Source organism: Charadrius vociferus, unplaced genomic scaffold, assembly GCF_000708025.1.
Source record: "Charadrius vociferus isolate BGI_N301 unplaced genomic scaffold, ASM70802v2 scaffold259, whole genome shotgun sequence".
NCBI classification, from domain to species: Eukaryota; Metazoa; Chordata; class Aves; order Charadriiformes; family Charadriidae; genus Charadrius; species Charadrius vociferus.
In genome coordinates this window covers 5195354-5205985 of record NW_009661368.1, presented here as the reverse complement: position 1 = coordinate 5205985, position 10632 = coordinate 5195354, and the positions used below count along the sequence as shown (strand labels likewise).

General features: G+C 39.0%; 1 protein-coding gene across 1 annotated transcript in view; it reads left to right on the top strand.

Moving 5' to 3' along the window:
- The first annotated feature begins 3198 nt into the window (after positions 1–3198).
- Positions 3199–10632, top strand: part of ZBTB46 (zinc finger and BTB domain containing 46) — a 45617-nt gene continuing 38183 nt past the window's right edge. Inside the window, exon 1 of the mRNA XM_009893420.1 lies at positions 3199–3252. Coding sequence (XP_009891722.1) covers positions 3199–3252 — 54 coding nt within the window. The remainder of the gene's footprint in view (positions 3253–10632) is intronic.

Genomic DNA, 10632 nt, shown 5'->3' with positions numbered 1-10632 from the left:
TTTGTTTTTCGGGGTGGGGTGTTTTTTGTTTGTTTTTTTTTTTTTTTTTTTTTTAATATCACCAGACTTCTCAAGTCTGTAAGGGACTTGGTTTTTAAGTGCTGGCTAGCTCTTCCATGTTCTTGCTGTGTTCTGCAAGGTCCATGGCACGGGTAGTGTTGGATCTGTTCTTCTCTCGGCGTGACCAGATGAGAGAGAGGACAGAGAACAAAAATAGGGGAATGGTATGAGCAACTGTTCCTGTACTGTGATGGAGAGAGAGGATGGAGAGACAGGCACATGGACAGAGTTGGAAGTTATGGGGAAATGAGTAAGTGAAATGCAGAGGAAATACAAAGAACTATTACTGCGAGTAAGCATTTTGAACGAGAGCATGCACCCGGTAAGGAAAGGTGTATCCTGTTGTGTTACCAGTTGGAATATTGGATTTTGGGCTGCATAACTTTTGTAGGCACGGAATATAAAACTATTACCTTCTGTAAGGTATTTGTGTCTCTTTCTGTATCTTTGTGCCTTTTCTTTTTTCAACATTTTTAAATTTTGTAAGAGGAACAAACTGCTTCACTTGGTGCTTTTGTGCGCGCTGCTCTTTAGCTTGAGAGTGTTCCTGGCTTTTGAAGGCTGTGATTCAGTTGAGTTGGGTGGGAATAGAACTCAAATTTATCTTTTGTATAATGTGGGCACATCATTTTTCTGTAACTTCAGGCAAATATTTTTGTTTGGAGGGGAATCGCTGTAACTGAGGTTAGATTAGTACTAACCCCATTTAAAGCGTGTGGATGGCAGGTGTCACAGAAACATCAACTGAAACTTTAGGACGTTAACTAGAACAAACAACAATGTTAAAATTGTTTGAAATCCTCATATAAAGTATTGTTTTTTACAGTGACTCCTTCAAAGCACTTCTGTCAAAGCACAGTCGAAAGTTATTAATAGCCTTAAAATTTGTATGTTAAACATAACTCTAACTTAACACAAGAGCTAAATCAGTTTCCCTATATGTCAGAATGTATTTCCTATATATCAGAATATTTCTTGTTTAAAATGGCAAAGTATTGTAAATATGCAGTTATTTTAACTGTTGCTTGTCATTATGTGACAGTGCAGGCTTTTGTATTAAGTTAAAGTTAGATTTTAATTTTTGCCTCCTATTCTTTCATTCCCAAATGCAGGACATCTGATGAACCTTTTGGAGCTTGTTACCAGAGACCATTCTCCTCTATTCATTAAAACATGCACTATCCAGCTGTGAAACATCGTGACGTTTGTTTTTGCTAACAGGAAACACTTTCAAATATTGGTAAGTTCTCAGCATTTAAAGATATTTTTGTAATGTGGTAAGAGAAAGAGTAGCTGGAGATAACATTGTCATGGGGGATTACAGTTCTTTCTAAAATTTGATATCAATCTAAAATTAGTAACAAAGGCTTGTTTAGAAATCTTACCCAACCGCAAGAGTTGAAGAAATACCTCTGGCTATTCTTCTGCACCTACCTTGTGGTAGAGGTGCCTCCATTAATCATGGTCACTTGGTTCTCATCTGTTTGATTAGAAGAGGAAAACAAGTGCAGAGCTCAAAGCAAGAATGAAAAACGCAGAGCAGTGCAAAATAGTATAGGTCTCAGCTTTACCGTCCTTACCAGACTATTCTGGCTCATTTTGTGACTCTGGGACAGAGGTGTAAATGAGAGTCTTAACAGCAACAGTCCTAAGATGAAGTGAAAATACGTATTACTTTTACACGTTGCTAACAAAGTTATTTCCCGTGTGTCTGTGTTGGTCTGGCTCCTTCACTCCCCCACTTCATTTTTTTTTTTTTTTTTAACTGTCTAAATAACAGGAGTAAAAAGAGCTAGCCAAAACAATTGCTATGGAGAAGCAATCAGAATTAGAGAAAGGCGAGACTTGGCAGTCTGAAATAGAAATTGAGAACAAAGTCAATGGTATTTGCTTCACTTGGGTCATATTTGTTTTCAGGATTTTCACAGTTCTGCTTGCTGCCATAAGAATGCTTGGATTTTCCTTATTACTTCAGTTGTTTATTAAGTATGTTATTGCACTGTTTATAATGACATTAGTTTGTACTGGAAAAGCCTTCCTAATTTTTATCTTCTGATGTTTTCTTTCACAATCTGTTACTACAGAAGGTCAGTCTTGAAATCAACAGTATTGATTTAAAACTTATTTTCGTTGAGAGACCTAATCTGTATATTGAAGATGTCTGAAATACAGACATCAGAAATACATGGCAAATTCTGTGCTGTAACGACTAACAGAGTATAAACAGTATAAAGTTTAGAACAAAGTAGAGTCAGAAGTTGGAGTTAAATGTTGCAAGGGTAGTGAATATTCGATTCTGAAGAAAATAAAGTCTGTGTTGCATAAGAAAAACAGGTGTACAAGATGATAGTTACAGTGAATGCGTCCTCACGGACAACAAAACCTTTGTGTAAATGAACTCTTCTTATACCTTGTAATCGTAAACGTTAATATTTTATCTGAGAATTTTATCTGTGAAGGTGCCTTACTGTACCTAAGTATCTATATGTTTACACAGAATTTTCAAAATCTTTGGGATAATGTAGTCTCTTAACCTGGAATGGCATCACCAGTAGAAACTGGCCATGAAACATTTCAAGAGGAAATTTTCTTGAATGTTCCAATGCAAACTTTTTTCAGGAGTTGTCCTGGTAGCTTTTTAACCTCAGTATTTTATAGGTCAAATAAGGTGAATTAGTGCCCTTCAGGCCACAAATGTCTCTTTAAACAGTCATTAAAGTGAGAATGTTTTGAAAAGCTACCAAACAGGAAACACCGTTGTTTCAAGGATCTGTTTGAAGTTTTAGTATCTAAAATTAGATTTTTTTTTTTTCCCATACTTTAAGAAGTAACTCTTGCTTGTATTGTCAAAAAGGTAACTAGGCTTTAATTACCTGCAATTTATTGATACGCTTTGAGTTAACGTTTTTGGGGGTTTGTTAGGTCATAAATAGGGGTGTTATAACTGTGAGTATGGAGGGAAACAAAATGTATCACTGTTGGTCAGTAATCTTGTAGTTTAATCTAATAACCTCTTCTGGGTTTGGGGTTTGTTTTTTTTTTTTTGGTCATAGTTCTGTCTTCTCCTGTGAGAGTTCACACCAGTGCGATTGGAAGGTCGTGGAACAGTGCACTACCTGTGCTGCCCTGGGGCTGTTGATGTCCTCAGCTGTTGTAGGAGAAACACTAGACCTGGAACCCAGTTTGTTACTGGTAAGAAGTAATTATCTTGGATTTTTTTGTTTGGTTTAATATTAGTTTGCATGGTTTCATTAACAAAATCACTAAAAATCGTTTCATTGCATATTAATTTAAGAACACTGCAGCAAAATGCGCATCTCTGATCTCTTTCTTTTGTTGTTTTTCTTCCCCTCCTATGTTTAACTTTACAGTTTCTACATTTCCAAATGCCCTCCTTCCAAAATGTGGAGGCTAAAAGTTTTCTCTTAGCTTTCATTTTCAGACCTGGTTTTCTCTTGAAATTCTGCGTGCACTGTCAGAACTAGCGAAGGTTAATAAATGGGTTTTTATAAGATACTTTCAGAAATCCTGTCTTTTGGTTGCGCTTTTGTAGTGTCCAGCTTCTGCACACTAGCTGGCCCCGTAACTTCAGGTAGATGGTTCAACAGGTCGAAGGCTAAAGCCAAGTCGCTGATTTAAAGTTTTGGATAGAGAGGGAGATGTTTAATGATAGCTCCCTGTTGGTTTATGTTCCGCTTATTGGAGTTGGATTTTGCTTGTGGTTCGTGTTTGGATTGTAGAAACAAAGCTTTAGTGATATGGTGAATGACTAGAAGCGTGTCGCATATTGCATGTCTTTATTCTTTTTGCTGAAATTGGCTTCCTTTTAATTCCCAATTGCATTTCGATCCATGTATTTTCATGGTAGGAGCGATGGTAAACTGATGATGTGGTCTTAAATGTATTGTATTTCCTGACTAAACCTAACCCCGACAGACAGGGAGTCGGAATCTCTTTGCCTGCCCAGAGGACCAGTGATTCGAGTGAGGGATTTCTTTGCCGGTGTGTTCCAGCTGCGGAGGGTGTAATGCTTGCCCTGCTGATGTTGTTTGAGCTTTACCTGGGGACTTTCAGGATTGTGACTGCTACAGGGATACTAAACGGAAATGCTGGTTTAATGCTGTCGATGATGGGGTAGCATTGGCTTGAAATTGGAGAAATGTTAGTCAATCCTCGTCAGGCAGGTGTTTGGGTTGTTGAATACTTTTAGGTGTTCGGGTTGTTTTTTTTCTTTTTCCGTACAGTCATAGAGAGTTGAGTGGGTTTCTCAAATTTGATAATAAAAATATAACTAGTATTTTTCACCGAAAATCATTTGCGTCCCAAATTCTTGACTTTTCTGTAATTCTGTAGTATTTCTGAAACTGAAGGGCGAAACTTTTATTTTCTTCCTATGACCCCTAACCCGTAAGGATGAACGTGCACTGTTGGGCTGTAACTAAACATTCTCATCCCCGGTCATGAGGGAAGAGTGTTAGACTGTTGTTTTCATGAAACCGTGAGTTGTGAGTAACCTCTTTGGCCCAAGGGTCTGGTTTGGTCTGTTTACAAACATCTGCCTGTTTCTCTTTGAATTCAGAGTTGTGGTTGGAATGACCAACTTAAACAAAATGATTGGTTTGGTGAGTCAGAATGGGGTAGAAGAGTTTCTTTTTTGCCAACTGTTCCTTTTCATAAGCTGTTACTTGCATCGACTTTGAACAACGCTGAACGCACGAATGTAACTTTGGGATATCTAGTATCAAGAAACTAAGACTATTCTAGAATTGTGTGCTCTTCCTCAAAAACACTTAGGAGAAGACACGTTACTTCTGGAAATTTGTACTTGTAAAGCTCGTGAGCAGTGGTGTCTTTGCAGGGAGTTATCCATTAATATCCTGAGTCTTCTGCTTGCTCTCTCATTTAGAATAAGCACAGGTACCGTCCTTTTCAGTTGCTAAGGTTACGTTGGGGTTTTTTTGTTCTCCATTTTTTTCCAGCACAAAGCACATGGATAGGAGGAATCCTATGCATCTCTGTTGCCTTTAATTGGATAAAAGTGAAACTCGTATACACGCGGTGTCTTGTTGTGCAAGGAGGCGTTTCAAGCCCGATCTCACCTTACAGAGCTCCTTTGCAGAGGCATTTAAAAAATGTTGGAATGTCTTGGGAGTGGAGACATGGACAGGACACAGGGGAAGCAGAGAAGTGGGGTGTGTTTGTTGGTTTTTTTTGTATAATAAACCATCGGAGTGAATTTGAGTTCTTCCTTAATCTGTTTTTACTTTTCTCTGAAGGGAGAGGGGGGAGGAAACAACACATTTTTGGTTAAATTCCAGTTGGCCTGTTTTCTCTGGGGACCATAGAGTAGCTGGTGGAGGTGGAATATTTTGGTACGCTGTAATTTGTGTCCTTAGTACTAAGTGTAGAAACACGTTTAGAAAATTGTAACAGACTAAATGTCATGTAGTTTAAATTTTTGGGTTTCTTATACTCTGAAAGCAAAAAGTAAACAAACAAAAAACCCCTACCAACAACAAAAACCCCAAAACCCCTCTAGTGCTTCTTTCTTTTTCCCCTGTTTTCCTTCTGAGTGAAGGGAGCTTATTTTTGTCCTCACTGTTTCCCAGGGGACTGTACTGTAGAGGCTTTCATCTGTGTACTCCATTTATTGTCTGTGGCTTTTTGTCAAATTTCAAATAATACACTGAGTTTTAGATGCAACAGATTTGCATCCCTTAATTTTACTGGTGTTAAGATTTTGGTCAAGGAGACTTATTATGGGTACGCGTGCTGAGGGGTGTTGGCTTTGTAAGTATTACTGGTTACTCTTTCTAAAACCCTTCCAACATTAGGTGAAGATTGTGTTTGTTTACTCTTATGTCATCAGGTGATGTTTCCATGTTCAAATAACTGTACTGATAGTGCAAGATAAACAGTTTTCATAGATGCTATATTTGTGTAGCAAAGGTTCATTCTAGCTTGGGTTAAAGAGATTATGTAAATTATTAATGTTTGCTTTAAGACCAGGTTTTTGACAACATGAAAAACAAAAAGCTGGCCTGTATCTTGGCAGAAGTTTGCATGAAAGCGATTATTAAATCCGTTCATTTTTTGTTCTTTTTGCTGTTACATGCAAGTGTTGTTTGTTTAGGGACAACTTTGTTGAGTTATTTCTGGAAAAGTAGTAGACGTGAATTACTGTACTGTCTGCGAAATGACTTATGAAGAAAGCCTGATCTGCTACAATTTATTTTGTGGAAAACCTACAGATGAGCTTTCATGGTTCATTGGCTTCTTGGAAAGCTGTGTCGTAGCCATGTGCTGTCATCGCAGGCCCAGACCTAAAGGATTTTAGTAGGTGTTCAACTTTGAAATCCTTCAGTGTACTAAAAAGACCTGAGATAAAACAAAAAAATATATCACTGATCTTCGAGGGTTCTTTCTAAAAAATCTCCGCAGTTTATTCCATCTTTACCGTGCTTCCACTACAAGTTTGAAGGGTACTGCTTTTCTGAAGAAATCTTTCCACAACGTCTTTTAAGTGGAGATAAATATCGTTACCAGGAAAAGGGAAAAAAACCCAACCCCAACAAGAAGCCACAAAACAGCATGTAAAATTGGAACACAAGAGCACAGGGTTTTGAAGCTTCCTGAATTTTTAACTACTAGCAAATTGCCTTAAATTTAACTTGGATTAATTCCCTAGTGATCCTTGACATTAAACGGATGTTCTGGTTTGACATGGGTAGACAGAAAACTAATTAATTCCTCTGAATTTGAGGCATATTTAATTTTCTCCCCCAAAGACCTCTCATTTAAAAGGTACAATGCTGTAACAAATGTTGAATGTGGAACGATGTGTATAAGGTAGCAGACCTTTAGACAGAGGAAGATCAAGACGTACAATAATAACTGCTGGTTTGGAAGATGTTAAATTTTATTGATCAGACTGAACACGGGAGTGTACAGATCATTTCTTGCGTACTTGAAAGTGCTGTAGTGTGCCCACCTGTCAGTGGAAGGGATGCTGCTCTTTGGGCATCTTCCCCATTCATTTCTCTCTCTCTTTATACTTAAAGTACTTTGGAACAAGGGCAAGTTGTCTTCCCTTTGCATAGAGGAATGATTATTCTCATTATTTTGACTTGTTTTCTTATATTCATTATATTTTAGAACGTCAGGTGGTTTTGCTTTCTTCTCCAAAAGGTACCTACCCGTCCTCTGCTCTTGTCCTCAGTGTCCTTGGAAATGTGGGCGAGTAAGATACAAGGACTGTATGATCGTACTGTAGTGACACGCTTTTGTTCATCCATGGCTTGCCTGGAGGGTGTCTTCTGTCAAGAGCTTGGTGGGAGGGAGCCCAGTAAGGAATCTTGCATAGATTGTTTTGTGTGTTTTTAGTAAAAATCCCTTGATATGAAATAGCTTTTCTCTGACTTTATTCCCTAAAGAGGCGAGCAAGTGCTTCATCCATAACAAGCACCAGATTAGTCAATGCCTGAGCCTCAAACTGGTCCAGTCTGAACCAAAGGTAGCAAGAGACAAATATTTTAATCTGGGTTTCTGCCATAGGCAGCTTAAACAAAGGACAACGTGTATCTAAAATAGACTGTTATCAACGGCGAGGGGGGACCCAACACACTGAACTAAGCTGAGTAAATATATGAAATAGTAAAGGAAAAAAAATCTCAAGGCATCGGTGTAATTTCCAGGTGAAAAACATTCAGGAAGAAAAACGGTTGTTGCATACATTCACAAAAGCAGGTGAAGACATTGACAAACTCTCCTGATGCTAAGATGTATTAAATTGAGGAAGAGAAAGTTATACTTGCAGGAGATACTCTCCCTGCTCCCTTCCCCCCAGTTCCAGGGAGTTGATGTGGAATCTTGGAATACGGATTTTGATACCCGTGAAGGAACAGCAAAAGGAAATGCCATATCTGAAACCTTCTGATCGCTTGGTGATTGTATGCTGTGAGGTTTTCTTGCGCCTTCCTCTGAACCCTGTGGATGTGGCAGCTGTTGAAGACAGGATTGGTGATGGACAACTCACTTTATCCTGTGTGGCAATTCATATTTCCTGAGGGGACTACGCTGACTCTTCAGCTCATAAAAGTAGATGCAGTAGTGGTTTCTGGAATAAAGACAAAACTGAACTGTCATTCGGCCTTAAGAGGTGGTTCTCTCAAACGTGAAGATGTTGGGAAGCGGTGGCAGCCACCTTCGGAGCCTGGGCTAGGGAGCTGCTGTGCTGGCTGGTTCTAGCACAGCCTTTTCAGGCCAAACACCTGAAAAATCAGTTGTTTGGGTTTTGTTTGTTTTTTGTTTGTTTTTTTTTTTTCTTTCTTTCTCCCTGACTCCCTGCTCCCTGACTCTGATTCTTGGGTTTATTTTTATTTCTTTATTTTATTTATTTATTTGAGATGGAGAGAGCTTCTCTGTGAGAACTTGATTTGAGGTCTCTGGGCAGGTTTTGATGGTAAGTAGGCAGTGTCATTAAATAGTGTAGAGCTATGCTGTTACTGACCTCTTCCAGTTCAAATTAAAAATAAAAAAAAATTAGCTTTTTTGTGTGTTCTGTGCTTAATTCTGTAGAAAAGCTGTATGAATTTGCAATACATAAACAACAGTTCAGCCTGTTTGTGTTGCAGGAAGATGGTTCTCCCTCTCTTGGGGGAAGCAAATGGTTCTCAATGATCAGGGACCAGCTGGTCTTGAAAATTAGCATTTCTGACACTGCTGAAGAGACAGCTCCATTCTTGCGGAACTGGAGAAGCTGGTGCAGGCAATATTGCGTAACTTGAACTTTTGAATCATCAGGTGGCTCTCTTGAAGAGAGGTCCCGCGTCTCGTATGTTCTGTGGGTTGAGAGGTTGTTTTCTAGCTAATAGTGTTGGCTAAACTGTAGTTCTTTTGCTCCTGTAGATGATAATAATAGCACAAACGAGGGAAAGGCGGCAGAGGTCTTACGGATCTGTATCCCACACTTGGGAAACCCACTTGCATGTGTCAAGAAACTTTCTTAATCATGGCTGTCCTAGGACTGCCCGCTGCTGTGAGCCGATTTGAACAGATGGGACTGAATTTGCGTTTGAACTTGATGTATGTTTGATAGTTGCTTCAAGCTCATATCAGCCTCCTTACTGACAGTGCTTATATTTAACCATGTATGCTTCAAGACCATAAGACTGCAGAAGTACAGTAATTTTTGGTTTTATCAGCAACCACCTGTAGCCTAAATCCGGGCTTCTGATGTGCGCGCCTGCCCATAATTACATTTGGAATTTGGTCTTGGTCAACACATACCAATTTTACAGTTGTATGATATCAATTCTATAGTTGGAACTTCTTACTTTAGAACAAATTTTAAGTTTTTGAGAGAAAGGAGTAGATGTCCTTCAGGTTGTATGGAGCTTGGTGGTCTTAATCAGTTGGACCATTAAACCAGTGTTGTAAACATGGTGTATCAATCTTGATAGTAAGTTCCAAAAAAGTGGTATAAGCTAGGTAAAATGGGAGAAGTTAATGCCAAGGGCTTTGTAAAACTGTGGCAGCAAAGGCAAGTATGGAATTGCAAAGGTAGTAACTGCCAAGGTATGGTGTCACGGAGAGGACTTCATCAGTCTGTTCTGGTGCTGCCAGCCTTCATCCTTAACATCTTGAGTGTTGTGAACGTGAAGTCGTCTCACTTGAGAGACAGAATGTATTGATGCGCCACACACCAGTGAACGCCAGTTGCCTTGGGAGATGAAGGGCAGGGACTTTCTGACGAAGCTGCATGGACAACAGATTAAGCTGCGTGATGGGAGTGACTTACTGAATGCTGTGAGAAATGTATGTATGCGCTCGTCCATGATGAGGTATTACTTCTCTTGTGTTTGTGCTTTGCAGGTGGGATAAAATTCAATCTGAAAATATTAGTGCCACTGATTACTTCCAACATATCCACATTTAAGACCTTTTTTTCCTGGTTTGGGAGTGAGAGCAGGATAATTTGGAGCATAACTTACAAGATACGGGTCTCTGCTGTGCTGCTGGCACTAACTAGCCTTTTTTTGGATAATACTGTCAAATTTTATGAAAGGTGATGAAGAGTCTTGTGAATTCTTCTTGGCTTGATGGATTCTTTGTTATTTTGGTCATAAGCATCCTTTCTAAACGCGAACGTTTAAGTGATTATTAGAATTTCTCTACCCAATGTCTTAGGGTGGTTGTGGGGTAAACCTGAAGATGTAGAGCTAAGGAAATAACATGCTTTCTTGCAAAGTTAAAAATCTTGTGCTTGTAAGTAGTTAAGCTTCAGATAACATTAAATTCATAGTTCTGATCTATTGCCAATTTAGTTTGGGTGGGGACTTAAAATTTTATCTGTGGTCTTGGATTTGCCTATTGCTCTTCTGACTTGAAAACAGTATTTATAGCTCCTCAACGGCAATATAGCATGGGAAATAGCTGGTTTTAATTGGCTTTTGCTGTTTGAGGATTTCAGCTATTCAGTGTGCTACACATAATGCTTGTTCCCTTGAGGAAATTGTGTTTCAAGAGTGCTCCTCAATAGCTTGTCTTCATCAGCACGGTTTCAAGTGTAAT